The sequence below is a fragment of the Palaemon carinicauda genome, chromosome 30, assembly GCF_036898095.1.
Source record: "Palaemon carinicauda isolate YSFRI2023 chromosome 30, ASM3689809v2, whole genome shotgun sequence".
In the NCBI taxonomy this organism is placed as follows: domain Eukaryota; kingdom Metazoa; phylum Arthropoda; class Malacostraca; order Decapoda; family Palaemonidae; genus Palaemon; species Palaemon carinicauda.
Genome location: NC_090754.1, coordinates 27,210,567 through 27,226,101, shown reverse-complemented (window position 1 = coordinate 27,226,101; position 15,535 = coordinate 27,210,567). Strand labels below are relative to the sequence as shown.

At 42.5% G+C, this 15,535-nt stretch overlaps 1 protein-coding gene across 7 annotated transcripts in view; it reads left to right on the top strand.

The window, feature by feature from the left end:
* The window catches only part of Spf45 (splicing factor 45), a 207,228-nt gene that overhangs the window by 78,457 nt on the left and 113,236 nt on the right, over positions 1-15,535 (top strand). For all 7 annotated transcript variants that reach the window (XM_068353523.1, XM_068353522.1, XM_068353524.1 and 4 more), the window contains exons 4-6: positions 534-651; positions 5,588-5,669; positions 10,145-10,233. In XM_068353523.1, the coding sequence (XP_068209624.1) occupies positions 534-651; positions 5,588-5,669; positions 10,145-10,233 (289 nt within the window). The remainder of the gene's footprint in view (positions 1-533; positions 652-5,587; positions 5,670-10,144; positions 10,234-15,535) is intronic.

The window sequence follows — 15,535 nt, the reverse complement described above, 5'->3', positions numbered from 1 at the left end:
CTTCCTCCTGACAAAATACTGTTGATCCTGAGAACATTGTAGACTGTAGTATTAGGCTATGTGATGGGTTTCTTTGGAAAATCTTATTTTTTTTAGTTTAAAAACACACTTCAACTCTGGATACTGTTCTATGCTAGCATTTCTCTGTTGTCTACTCCATTACTGGTCTTTAAGCTATACCAATCTGAACAAAAGATTGAGGTGGAGTAAGGTAGTGGCTAGCCTCCCCTCTTGGGAGTAGTTTACCCATTTCATATTTAGTTTTAGATTTTATTCTTTGCTGGTTTTTAATAGTGGATTATAATTTTGGATTATTTATTGGTTCAATAGTTGATTACCTTTTTTTTAATATTGATTGTTGCAGTAGAAAACATTAGATTTATTTTAAGACTTAAATTACATTTTTAAATATTGATTGATGCTGTAGAAAACAGATTTATTGTAAGACTCATTTCAATATATAATCCTTCCTAGATAAAAGTGATATATTAAATTATGTGTTAATGAGGATGAAATTGTCTTTTTCTTAACAGGAATATGGTAGAAGTAACTCAGGAGGTCCTGGCTATGTTGGTTCCAGTGATCCTGAATGGAAATTCCTCAATGAATATGATCCGCTGTGGCCAAATGATTATGAGAAGGTTGTCAAAGGTATAATTATACAATGATAGTTGAAATTGTTTTTTATGCATAATCTTTGCTTTTTGCACCTGGTTTTGTCAGCATGTGGAGGACAAGCATTTATGTCTAAATATTTTAGTGACAGGTAGTACAATAGATATGAACTTTTATTTTCGCAAAGTCTTACCCTGGACTCATTGTTTTCATCTTGAAGCTTCTGGACCTTATGAGTAAAACTAACATAACCACAACTAATCTGCTCCATTTTCCACAGTATAACATTTCTGTAATTTTAACAACATTGGCTGCTTAGCTTATTTTATTGACAGTACCAAAGCCTTCATATTATGCTGGTGAGGCAAGGGGCAACGCATGCCTCATTTCGCTTGGCCTTTTGTCGTTATCTTTGTGTCACAGTTGCTACAGTTTTTTGTTTGAGACAATTAATTTAGTTAGGGAAATATCAGGTATACAGTACAGTATCGGTTGGGTGCTAGGCTTCATAAACTACTTTCCCAAATCAGAATTAGTTCTGGCAAAAGTCTTCACATGGTTAGTCCTTCATTGGAATATGGCAAAATTCTCCCTGAACCTTCCTAAGGCCCCTCAGAGAAGAATCAGCTGAAGTAAGGTCTGGGTATGCTCACTTTGCTTTAATCGTTGCCTCAGTCATGAAGACCAGGTTGAAAGACCTCACTTGAGTGTGGAGGAAAGAAGGTCAGAAAGGGCTAGGGAACAAATGTTCTTATTGACCCTTCACTGCAAGAGGATTATCAGACCTTGTACCTCCCTACTGTTTCTCTTTATTTCTTTCCCTTTGGTTGCTCCCTTGATTGCCATGATCATTCATACATAAGCTGCCTAGTCAGGTTTGGAACAGTCACTCGTAGGAGACCTACAAAAGGGTCTTCTAAGTTTGCAGCCTTTTACATTGTGTTGGAACTAATGGTAGTCTTTCTGACACCAAGAAACTCATTCTAAGCAGGAACCCACACATCAAGATCTTTATCGACAACTAGAAAGCTATCTGTTGTATCTGCAGAGGGGGTAAACAATTTAACACTCCAAACTATAAAGGAAAAAACTTTTGAATAATTTTTGTGAAAAGGAGAATGTCAGAAAAAGGACATGAAAGACCTCAAAGAGGGAAGTGTCGATTAAGAGCCTAACAAGATCTCAACTGGTGACCCATTGGAGACAAACAGTGACCGACCAAATCATAAGTCAAGGCAAACTGAGTAATGGAATAATTTCCTTGATAGGAAGATGGAGTACAAAGCTCATGAGAAGGGTCATGAAATTCATATCAAGTCTCTCTAAGTTGACTAAAGACCCTCTTTAGAAGGTGAAGGATGAAGAAAGGTAATCTTCAAAAGATAAAGACGATGACTCTTATCCCTCCCTGAAGAGCTGAAAGTGAGTGGATTTCCAATTTTTTTTTTTAAGACCTTTTCTCAGAAAAACTGGAAGTAAGAACAAGTTGAACAAGATGACTAAAAGGAGTCGACTGACTCACACAGGCATGTTAGAAGCCTATGTCAAGGAGCAGGTTATGAGGCATCATCAGAACATTTCTGAAACAAAAGACAAAGTTCCTTAACATTATAGGAGACTCTTATAGACAACAGAGCCTTAGATTTATTCCTATTCTTATTCCTATGTCCCTTCCTATTCTTAAAGAAGGTTCGTTGTACAGAAACCCAACTCATAAAACAAAAAAGTGTTATTAGTTGTAAAAACCTGATCCCTGGAAGTACTGTACAGTGATGGTTACATGAAAAGTTAGCCAAAAAGGATGCACAAGTTTTATGAGTTAACCCTGGATAACCCTGCTGCTACTGAGTACTGTAATTCAAACAAGAAATGAGTTGATAACAATCTCAACTATGTATAATGATGTACATCAGACTTTACCAATCATGGGGGTTAGGAAACAGACAAGAGAAAATGCTAAAAACTTCAAAGTTAATTGCTGCAGCCTTTATGACACTCCCAAACCTCTTTTTTTTTTTTTTTTTTTTTCGTGTATAACTAAACAAAATCTTTTTTTCCTGTATAACTAAACAAAATCTATCTCACCGAGGAGAGTGAAGATAACAGCAATATTATTGATATTTGTGTGACTATATCAGTTCCAGTTCCAACATACTCTCCTTGTTATATGAGTGATTAGAGTATGCTGTGCTGCTTGTGGACTTTATAACTTAGGACTTTTTATCTTTAGAGTTGAGGTTCATTCACATTTACATAATTGTGAATGCACTTTAACTGAAAATGCATAAAAGCATTGGGTTATGTAAGACCAAATACAGCATTACATAACCAGCAAGTTGAGACCAATATTGTTATGTATGAGAATTTTCACAGCCATGTACAATACTATAATGGCTTTTGATCATTTTTTGAGGGATTTGTTCTGTATTTGGTATTGTCTAATTGTGAATAAATATCCATGATTATTGCTTTACTGAATTCTAAGGCTAAATTTGTGAATATCAAACCCACAAATTGTAAGTATTAAACTTCAACCAAATAGTCCTTACATATGATTTATCTGAAAGTGAAATCTATAACAAATATATTATAATGATAAAGTTATGGAAACAGTAGAAAGATATTTCCCAAGGTAAACAATAAAATAAACAATTTATAAATGGATGATATGAGAAAAACTGCAAAATAAACATTGAAGCTAGTTACAAAAAAATCCCATCCATATATCAGTAGTCTTGCATACTCACTGCTAGCAAATTACACTAGAATATGAAAAGAATTATACAGTAAGCACTAGTGAACTGTATATACTGTAGTACACAGAAAATCCTACTTGAAAATAAACTAGACCAATTGAAATTAGGTTTTTGGGAGCCTATTGGAAATATCCCTGCCTGGAGATCTGTTAGATGGAACTTTGAGACCTGTTTAAGTTCAATAGATTATTGCAGTATCTGTAATCTGTAATCTTACCATATTTGTAAGCTGAGGATTGGTGGGGTATGGGAGCTTATTGGCTTACCTGCTGAGTTATCAGTAGTCATTGCCTGGCCCTCCCTGGTCCTTGCTTGATGGAGAAGGGTCTTGGACACTGATTATATATATACAGTATATGGTCAATCTCTAGGGCATTATCACTGTCCCTTGCCTATGCCATTCATGAGCAATGTTGTTGCAAGAGCAAATGCAAAACCAGTGTTGAGAAACCACCAAAAACTGTAACATACACCAGAGTAAAAAAAAAGCACTAATTTTGACTCTTGAATAAAAACAAAAAAGAAACTTGTTCATTCAAAAGCCAAGAAAAAATTACCAGGAAAGTTAAACTAGCTAACAACCAGTGGGGAAAAGTACCCGCAAAGGAACTACTGTACATAGCACCTCAGCAAACTATCTAAAAACAGACCACCATGTTTGAAAGTGGAATACAGCACAAAACCTCAAAGTTCTACCATAGTAAAAAGTTATATCCATGATAATTGGATGTTTCTTGAAATAGCATAATGAAAAGACCTTTCCTCCTACACTATGATTATAGAAAGGCTTGTCTTCCAAAATCTAACAAATTCCTGATGAATATTAAAAGACTCCATGAAGGCTACAAGTTGTTCAGATCTTGGGAAGACCAGTAGAACTACAGTATGTGCATAGAAACTCAACATACATTAGGGATCCTTATTGTTGTTTTTCTTCCTAGTTTAGTAACTGGGATTTTGGACAGGTGCATTAAAGGCTATGTCAAAAGTACAGTAGGCACTTCAAATGATGAAGATGGTAACATTAGTAGGTAATTTTGATACTGGTACAGTATATCAAATTGCTATTAGGTCATTGTTTACAAAGGGACAACAATCTTTGAATTCTTAATTGCCTGATAATATTCTAGTGAAATGAGTCCTTACAGGAAATTGAAATAACTGAAGAAATTGTAAAATTTAAGCAATTATATTTAACAAAGCAAAAGTATTTCTGGATCCTTTACAAAGGATCTTTCAGAGCAGACAACGTAATAGTGAATTTAAGATAAAGAACCCTTAATTATTTGTAACCAGCATAGATTTAGTAATGGAAGCTCATGCTTAATCAAACATTTAGAATTTTTCCATGACATTTTTAAAACATATGATGAAATTAAAGATGTTAGATACTGTATTTGAATTTACAGAAGACATTTGACAAGGTCCCACATCATAGATTATAGAAAAAAGTAGGAATTATGAGTATCATAGATAAGGTAGAAGACTGGTTAGAAAACTATCAACAAGCTCAAATTTGTATACTGTATATTGAAAATTTTGTGGAATGAAGTTAAACTAGTCATAATTCTCCCAAGTCATATCTTTTCATTGGTAGTGGTTCCTTAGCTACATACAGCTCATTTGAAATTTCAGATACCAGTGTTAGACTGCAAAATCACCTTTGAGAAATAGTGGTCTTAAAGATATACATTTATTTTTATACATACATACATACATATACCAAGGCACTTCCCCCAATTTTGGGGGGTAGCCGACATCAACAAAGAAACAAAAACAAAAAGGGGACCTCTATTCTCTACGTTCCTCCCAGCCTATATTTTTATACTTGGCAAAATATAGATAAAAAGACTTTGATTTATCAGTGAGTGTTAACCAATGCCTAGACTGCTTTCAAGCAAAGTCACAATAGCTACTTGAGGTTTTTATAGTGCTGTTCTTTTGTTATTTATAATTGAAACAAGTTATACAAATGTTTATTTTTTAGTACTTATAATTAAGTTTGTCAAACAATTTATCTGGTTTATGGCTGCAAACAGTCTAGAATTACGATTTAGCGCTTGTTTCAAGATGTAAACAAAATAGTTTTGACTATTTAGTCTAGCCAATATGACTAACAAACTGTAAATTGTATCTAAGATGATAATTTTTCAAAACTTGTCCAAATTTTTGTGTACAACTCTTATTTATTGCCATTGAATTTCTTTTTTTTCCAGATATGAGGGAAAGAAGAGACCGTGAAGAAGAAGAAAAAAGAAAAAAGGAAAGGGACGACAGAGATCGAAAAAGAAGAGACCGGTAAGTTTTTCATTTCGTTAAATATTGAAGTCTTCAAAAAAGCCATACTGGTTATTATCTATCATGTCATCAAGTGTTTCCTCCTAATTATTTAACTATTAACGCACATAGGTTGATTTCAAATGTATTTCTTTCCTGTATTGGATGTTTATAAGATATGCAAACTGTCTTCTCAGGCCGTAAGTATGTAAAGTAATGAAATTATTAGGTTACTGTACATAAAATTTTCTACCTTTACTTAGATATAGATAATGTATTTAAATTAAACACATCACATATTATTAGTTTTACAGTATTAAAATCTAGGCTGATTAAGAATTAACATAGTTATAACTGAAATAGTTGTCTGAAATTAGAACAATAATGAAACAAGAGTTCATACAATTCTATCCAATTATGTACAAGTGCTCAAGTTGTTAGCAGCTTTGATCATTGTGTTGAATATTCATGACTCTTTCTGCCTTTAGTTCCTTCAAGCACCTGGTGTTTGTAGGTACTTTTCATACCAATTACTGTACTTGTGTTTAATGGGGCCGCAGGAACCTTGTGGGTTTTCTGTTAATCGGGTTATCAATTGCACAACTGTTGTCTTAAGATTTGCCGGTGCTCCCTCTTCCAATATGATCAGAAGCCACTTCACTTGCTGGATTTGCATGAGTTTTAAGGAATCTTAATCATAATACCAAGAAGGCTTTCAAAGATAAGAGAAAAGGATACAGTTAAAAACAAATGTTTTGTTCATAGCCTTATTCCCCTTTGAGTTAAGGGAATTCAGAGTCCACTTGCGCGTTCCTCCCATCCTTTCAACTACAGTATTTGCTTTTTCTAGAGTCACCGTGAGAGTGGTTATAGTGCTGGTCTTGTAAAATCTGGGATCCTTAGTGGCATGGGTTCGATTCTTCAGCACACTAATTTGAAAATCTTTTTTACAGAACTTTTACAATACTGTATGTTGTTGAGTATTCATCGACGGAAAATTAGAATTTACTCTTTTTTTTTAAAGCTATTATTGTATCATTCCCCTTCAGCTCTTAGTCAGGTACGACTGAGGGAACCTCTTGCGAACCTGGACATGGCATAGGCAATGTGGGGATCAGGTCTGGGCGGGTGCCTGACGGTAATTTATACATAAAATTCCCTTGTTCCCATAACGGTACCAGAGATCGCTTAGGTGGTTTAAAGGCTGCTCATGAATGGCAGAGGCAATGAACTGTGACATTGCCCTAGCAAGCAGAACAATGCCGTAGAGACTTGCCACATATACATATTATCAACACCCAAGCCCCTTCTCCATCCAAGCTAGGATCATGGAGGACCAGGCAAAGGCTGCAGATGGCTCAGCAGGTAGACCTATAGGCTCCTCCAAACACCCCCATCCTTAACTCACAAGGATGGTGAAGTTGCAGCCAATAAAGGAACTAACGAGTTTGAGCAAGACTCGAACATCAGTCTGTCAATCACCAGTCAGGGGCATTACCAAGTAGGCCACCACAACCCTAGGGATAGAGGATATTGGATTAATTGTTAGACCTATGATAGTCTTCAATCCTTAGCAGAGGGACTGGGAAGGTTACTCTTTTGTGTTTATTGAGTTCATGGAAGGACAATGAGGTTAGGAAGATTTTTGGGCTCGACCCATGTCGTCCTGATGGAAGTTCCTCAATGGCAGTTTCTACTTGGGATATTTCTGTGAGGATATACCAGAAAAATTTTACCTTAAAGGTATCACGGAGTTCTAACCTCCGGAGCAAATATCCTGAGAGACATGTATAAATCAGGGACGTGTTAATAACAAGCTATGGTTATTCTTCCCCAAATAGAATTAACCTTGTCTTGATATTGAACCATTCCAGATGCCATCTTTGAGAGATGCTTGGGGTTTTTCTGCCTAATTTTTTAGCTTGTAAGTGATTTACCAATCATGGAGGCTTCAGCTTCCTAATTGACTAAGTTGTGTACCCTTTTCTTGGGGGTACCCTGCTTTTCAGTTTTTCATTGTCTCACCTTACCTGTGTATCTCCCGCTTCGGTCATTTTCCTGCAGTCATGTTTTCATGTAAGAAAGACATGTATTTGTATACAGTACAGTATTACATACCGTACTCCTAGACATTGATTATATTTACAGAGTAATATACTGTAGATATATGATATCCTACAGTATTGTGCAAGAGATGACGCCGATGCATTAAGAGTTGATTCATGCTTCAAGACTGCATAGAACTTCGTACAAAAATTGTTAGTGGTCGCTTTATAAAAATGTATACTTCCTTAATCTTGAATTGTATACATATTGTACAGTACAGAATTACATTGATACATTGTTTATTGTAAATGTAGGCTATGTGTGCAGTTCAGATAACAACGGACACTTAAAGTACAGCTAAGCTTTACTGTAGTGATAGTACTGTACATTTACTGTTTTAGAGTAATACTGTATGCACTACAGTATCAGTGAGTGTTATACAGTATTTCTAGATAAGAACAACAGTGTTTTGTTGGTATACTGCAAGAGTATAGTAATTACTGGGTAAAATTATAGTTCCGGTCAGGGCTATCGCTTCTGTACTGTAGCCTTACTGTATCCAGTACAGTGTACACTTGTGCACATGTACTGTACACTTACTGATATGTATTCTTTTAAGTATAAACTACTTATACTGTGATAGAAACCAAGTAAAATCAATATTAGGCAGTACTTAGTGTATTTATTATCCGAGCGTAGGAATTGGGCAGTGATTTATTAGGTTAGATTAGGAGGTATCCCATCCCAGGGCACCAAATATATGTGAAATCGCACTTTTTGCGCCTGTCTATTTTACCTCACCCTCGCGAATAGTAGGACTCACTGTTGTAGGTTTTCAAGCTGGAAAAATACACTGCTTGGATTGGTTGCCTGACACAAGGATAATCAAAATAAGCCCTCAGTGGAATACAGATACAGGCAGATTCTCTCAAGCACAACAGGACTCTTTAATCATGAGATATAAGCTGCCTGCACTTCTCTTTGTCAGATTCAGGCTCATTGCCTCTGAAGTATTCATTTTTCTTCTCCTGGATCCTCTCTCATTAGGGACTTTACTGTGATGACGGAAACAACCTTTGTACAAGTTAAAGGGAACAGTTCTTAGTTGTCATCCTTTGAAGACTATCTGTTCCTTCAGAATGCTTTTGTAAAGATCCTCACAAATGCACACAGATAGTCATAGGAAGTTCACCACATTTCTATTCCCTCTTATTTATTCCTGTTGTTGGCCTGCACACCGCTATCAGAATTCTCCCTTACACTTTCCATACATGATACACAGCAAAAGAATGCACAAAACTATCCAAAAAGAGCAACACTGAAATGTCAAATTCATATCGTAAACAAAAATGGCAAAATAATGCTAAAGTAACGCATAGCACACTACAGTACTTTGCAGCGTTAATTGCTCTCTGCATCGGTAAGTAGTTTATTGTATTAACAAACCAAACGTCATAGCTCGAAATTGAATTACAATAATTTTTAAGTACTTTGAGGCCATTTGTAACTCAAGACTTTAGTAACCCAAGGGTCCCCTCTATACATTAATTTACAGTTTATTAGACATTGGGTGGTGTCCCACCCTTTGACAGCCATTCGGAAAGATTGTTCTTCATACCCTTCCTTGGTTGGTATGGGGAATGTATGCACTCAGAGGACACTGCTCCCACATAATGCAGGCTCTTGGGTTTTGGACTTTTGACACTGTAATATGCCAGTAATTATCCTGCTCTAAATTTAGGTAAGTAGGTAATAATTCCTTTCATTTGGTAATGTTTTCATTTGTAATACTTGTCTGGACTAGCATTTACTGCATTAGTGGGTACAGTCCCTTTTTTTTATTACCTAAATTGCAGAAATCTTATTTAATAGCTAGAACAAAGTTTTGACTTCTACAATTGCAACCCCTTATCTCTCATAGCATTGGGTTCTTTGCTAAACCCGAGCTCATGATTTGTCAATCTGGACCCTTGTTTAATCAGGTATTTGAAGGTTTTCCCTAAAGTAACTCAGATCTCCCTTCTAAATTTGACACTTGATTGATTTGGAATGAAACAATCGATTTGTTGTAACAATATTAGACTATCCATACAAATCTATCTCTCATATAGAGAGTACCCACCTCCCAGTCAAACTGAGCTTGTAGCCACATCCCTAGACTACACAATCAAAGTTTTACCTTCTTGGGACCAAAGACCTGAAGGTGTGCTTGCTTCCTCTAGCAAAGCAATCAAAAAGCAATCTTTAGATGCTATTCTGAAATGATGAAGTCAACATACAAATGGGTAAATGTATGCATAATAGGTTTATATGAAGAGTTTAGTTTTGTGTAGAAAACAATAGGTATTTTATTATGTATGCTGTTCAATCACCTCCATTTTAATAATAATATGTCATGAAGTTTTGAAAAGATTTGAAAACTGCTAATGTAGAAATATGTCAAATTTCAGGAATGTCGTAGAAGAGACTTCCGGCTTTTCACGTTTAAGGGAACCGGAGGAGGAAGAAGAGGAGGAAGAACGTCCAAGAAGAAGCACAGGTATGCTGGTTATAAGTTCTTTTATTAATCAGTTTATTGATGAATACTTGATTAGACCACACAGATTGCATTTAAATTCACTAATTTTTTTGGTTATTTACTACTCATGTTTCAGTAACTTTGTTTCTGTTTAGTACCAGGACAGGTAGCCTCAAAAGACATTTGTAACATTAACTACATGTATAGTTCTTGGAAGATAATCATTAAATATGAGGAGCAATATCAATGAGGTTGGTGTGTACAACCTTTTCTTATTTTTGGATTTATTCACCAAACTTTATATGGATATAAACCTTGCAGTCAGGCATAAAATATCTTTGTTATAACACTAGATACATACCCTGCGCTATTTATAGGGATCATCTTTTGGCAAAGCTGGAAGACGAGCCATAAAGACTTTTAAGCGAAGTGGCAACTACCGAACCTTCTAGTTAGCGGAGGTAGTGAGTGTTAGTGGGCATTACCAGCTACCCCATTCACTTGCACACCAGTGCGTCTAAACTTCTTTTTCGTTTGGCTTTATTGAGAACAGAAGTCTCCGCTCTCTCCCTTCCAATACAGACTTGGCCATTTTACTAATTTCTCAGCTTTTTCTCTTTCCAGGTGTGCGTGTTTTTTCTTCCTACTGTCCATAATGTGGACTTGCCCAGGGCCTGAAGGAAGCTCTTGCAGTACCTTCATGCCCTCTGCCAAAACCGACCCCAATTCATTGTGTACTGCCTGCAGAGGACAGTGTTGTGAACTGGGTAACTACCTGCAAGGAGTGTTGGGACTGGTCTTCCTCTTAATGGGAGAGATTTGGGCGTTAGCACAAGGAGAGGTCTTAGAGAGATTCCTTGCCTTCAGGGTCTTCCTCGAGGGCGAAGAAACCTATGACTTCTTCATTGACCCTGATCTATTCCAAAGCCCCTGCTCACTCGGTCTCTTGCAAGGATCGGTCGAGTAGGAATCTTGACTAGCTAACATCAGAACAACCTCAAGGTTCCAGGGACGAAGCTGCTTCTAGCAACTTTGCCCCTGCCCTCGGGGAATCCTTCTCTTTATATGATGTTTTACAGGTTTGGCCGTCGCTAGGAGTTGCTGGGCTTCCTTCATAAGATGTACTGTTAGAGCTTCTTCAGCATGGGGCACCGAGAAGACCATCTCCTACGTCCTCCAAGGTAGAAGTCCTTTCTTGTATGAGTGTCATAGTCTATGCTCTTGCTGACTGTGAGGCCCATCTCTTGCCCTCTCATGCTTCTGTCCCCTTCTGATGGTCCAGCACTTTGATGTAGTAGAGGGGCTTAATGATGGGCTGGGCAATGGTGAATGGTAGTGGGGTGATTATCTATGCTGGCAGGTTCAACCATACCACTAAGGCCAGTGCTAAGAGATCAGAGATAAGCCTTCTTTGTTCCAACACGGAGTACTTACCTCGAACTACTTTCTTAGGAGTATCTGGGATCTCCTCCCATCCGACCAGAGTTTTGTGTAGTTTACCCTAGTCCCGTTTTCTATGAGGGGTAACCTCAGGTGGAGTGGTACACGCCCTGAGGCTATCCCCAGGTCAGAGAGCATGCTTGCTCAGGTCTCAATCTCCAGTAAGTTCTCTGGTCCCGTTGCGATAACATCTCGACGCTCTCTCCTTACCCAGTGCGACCCTTTGTGTCCCCGACCCCCTTTTGTGTCTTACGCGGTCCCTACGTGGACCCATTGTGTTCATTCTATACCCCTTCCTACCCTTATCCTTTGTGTTCGTCGTGTAGGGGCAGCTTATGTTCTCCTACAGCCACGTGTCCGGAGTGCGAGTCCTGGAACGAGGTGCAGTGGGTGCGCTTCGGCACCAAGAAGAAGAAGGCATCCAAGAGGTCACATAGGAAGACGAGCCTCTCCTCGCCGCTTACTTCTCCCGATGCCTCGTCGAATGGAGCTTCTTTTATACAGCCACCTTCCCCTACCCAGAGTAGGGGGCGAGGTACGTCTGTTGTGGGGAAGAGGCCCATTGCTCTTCCCCAGGAGTCTGAGTGGGTGCAGTATAGCACCAAGAAGAAGTAGGCGATGAAGAGGTCGCCTAAGAGCCTAGCGTCCCTTCCTCCCTTGCTTCGCCGGGCGTCTCGTCTGACAGAGCTTCCCTACCACCCTCCCTACCACCCTCCCCTACCCAGAGTAGGGGACGAGGTAAGTCCGTTGCAGGGAAGAGGCCCGCGGCCCTTTCCCAAGAGTCTGATCTTCAGATAGTGGGGTTGTGGCATCGTTCCAGACGAGTGAGGGGCCTGAGGGAGGGGCGGGAGTGTGTATGGGAGACTGAGTCCTGGTGCAAGCAGGCCACGTCTCCTCTGATGACTCCATGTGGGGGAAAAATGTCCCTAATTCTTCTCCAGCCTCTTTGGCGTGTTTTTCAGTCACTTCTGCAGCCGAGGACGTCGCCGAGAAGGAGCCTCCCATTGCGTGGGTTCCCCCCCAAGACGAGGTGCTGAGGAAGCTAGCTCAGGAAACAAAGGGAGAAGTCCCGCAAGAAGTTGTCGCGTTCTCGCTCCCCCTCGAGGTCGAGCCACGAGAGTCTGCTCTCAAGATCCCACAAAAGCAGTGAGTGGGTGGTGGGTCACCTCGACAGGCTGCTGGAGCTAGCTGCCGCGCCGGGCCCTTCAAGTTGGCGTCCGAAGACGAACTCCCCGGATAGATACTCCTCTGGCAGCAGAGGCACCCGACGGAGGAACTCATCCTGGCAGGTTCCTGTCGACAGGCGTAAGTCTGCGAAGGTTCCGGCTCCATCCGCCCAGCGGAGTGTCTACCCCTTCGGTCTGGCAGCCGTGTCCTGACCTCCATAGGCCACCTAGTTCGTCATGAGTGCAGCCCTCGGCTTTTCTCAACGAGCAGGCCTGCAGATACGAGAACCTCCGGAAGAGTTGTTGGACCCAGGACGGAGGCCCCCGTTCCGACGGCGATGCCCATCCTTCGACGTGAACCCCGGCGACCCTACAGCAGGCTCTGGCAGACCGGCATAAGTCCGCGAGGGTTCCAACTCCTTTCGCCCAGCAGAGGGTCGCCCCTTCGGTCTGGCAGCCGTGTCCCAGCCTCCAAAACTTCGACAGCCAGGTCTCGGTCAACAGGCATAAGCCCGCGAAGGTTCCGACTTCTCCCGCCCAGCGGAGAGAGTCGCCCCTTCGGACTGGCAGCCTTGTCACGGCCTCCGGTTCTTCGATGGCCCGCCCTGAACGAAGGAACCAACCAGCCAGCACTGGGAAGCCCGCGGCTCCATGGATCTCCGCAGGAGCTCCATCCTTCCAGCGGAGGTAGCCGCTGGCTCGACCCGGCAGCATGGCATCCATACCCGGTACCACGACAGCTGCATTCAGGCTTCGTGGTCAACCGCTGGTATACCAGGGTACTCACACCCCACGGATTCCCCGGGAGGGGGTAGACCCATGACGGCTACCTCCGTCCCAGTGGCTTCATCCATGATGGAGATAGCCGCTCCATCGTCCTGGCCAGCCCCATCCAAGCATTGGAGGTGGCCGCTGACACATCCATGACGGCTACCTCCGTCCCGGCGGCTCCATCCGTGATGGAGCCAGCCGTGCCATCGTCCCGGCCAGCCCCATCCAAGCATCGGAGGCGGCCGCTGACGTGGCAGGGTACTTAAACCCCACGGATTTCCCCGGGAGGGGGTAGACCCATGACGGCTACTTCCGTCCCAGTGGCTTCATCCGTGATGGAGATAGCCGCTCCATCGTCCCGGCCAGCCCCATCCAAGCATTGGAGGTGGCCGCTGACACACCCATGACGGCTACCTTCGTCCCGGCGGCTCCATCCGTGATGGAGCCAGCCGTGCCATCGTCCCGGCCAGCCCCATCCAAGCATCGGAGGCGGCCGCTGACATGGCAGGGTACTTAAACCCCACGGATTTCCCCGGGAGGGGGTAGACCCATGACGGCTACCTCCGTCCCAGTGGCTCCATCCGTGATGGAGATAGCCGCTCCATCGTCCCGGCCAGCCCCATCCAAGCATTGGAGGTGGCCGCTGACACACCCATGACGGCTACCTCCGTCCCGGCGGCTCCAGCCGTAATGGAACCAGGCGTGCCATCGTCCTGGCCAGCCCCATCCAAGGATCGGAGGCGGCCGCTGACATGGGAGGGTACTTAAACCCCACGGATTTCCACGGGAGGGGGTAGACCCATGACGGCTACCCCCGTTCCTGACGGTTCCATCCGTGACGAAGGCAAAGTGGTTTTCCCTTAGCGGGTCGAACGGGGCTATTGTCTCTCCAGTGCCTGCCTCAGTGGCCGCTGGAGAGAGACCCCCGCACCTTTGCCCAGTGCCTCTTCGGCTCCGTCCGCCCGTCAGATGTAGAAGTTGGCACACGTAATCTTTCCCTTGCCTTGCCCCCCGTAGGGGAGCTTCGACTCCTCAGTTAACCTTCAGACCCTCCTACTCGGGCTCCAGGAGAGGGCGTTCAGGCCGCGGCTCTCGAAGGAGTTAGGAGGGGAGGCCCCCTACTCCTGCCTGCGCCTCAAACGATCTTGGCAAGCATGGCGGGACCACGGAGCGGATCCGTGGACTGTAGCAGTACTAAAGGAGGGGTACAGGCTGCCCTTCCTAGCGGACCCCCACCTCGGATCCCAGATCAACAGGCGGAGTGGTTGGCACCCAAGGACCCCTTGAGAGTAGCAGTATTGCAGGAAGAAGGCTCGGCAATGCTGGCGAAAGGGGCAGTAGAACCAGTCGAGAAACAGAGTCCAGGGTGCTAGAACAGGCTCTTCCTGGTGGAGAAGGCAACAGGGTTCTGTAGACTGGTCATAGACCTTTCAGCCCTCAACAATTCGTGTGCAACACCGACTTCAAGATGGACACTCCGAAGTCGGTCCTAGCGACCTTGAAGGAGGAGGACTTCATGAGGTCCATAGGCCTCAAAGACGTCTACTTCCAGGTCCCTGTTCATCCCTCCAACAGGAGGTTCCTAAGGGTAAAATGGAGTACCAAAACGTGGCCGTTCAAAACCCTATGCTTCGGACTGTCGACAGCCCTCAGGGCTTCACGAAGGTCTTCGCAACAGTTTCAGGCTGGGCGTACGAACAGGACGTCCGCCAGATTCGGTACCTAGAGGACTGGTTGTTGCTTTCAGTCTCTTGGAAGTACTGAGGGAGCAAGGCGAGAAGCTCCTGCAGTTCTGCAACGTCTTGAGTATCATCATCAACCTGCAGAAGTCCCGGCTGATTTCCTCCACCAGGATGACCTACCTAGGGTTGGTTCTAGACTCCCGGATGGCGAGGGCCTTCCCCTCCGCGGAGAAACTGGACACCCTGAAACAGATACTCTGGCCC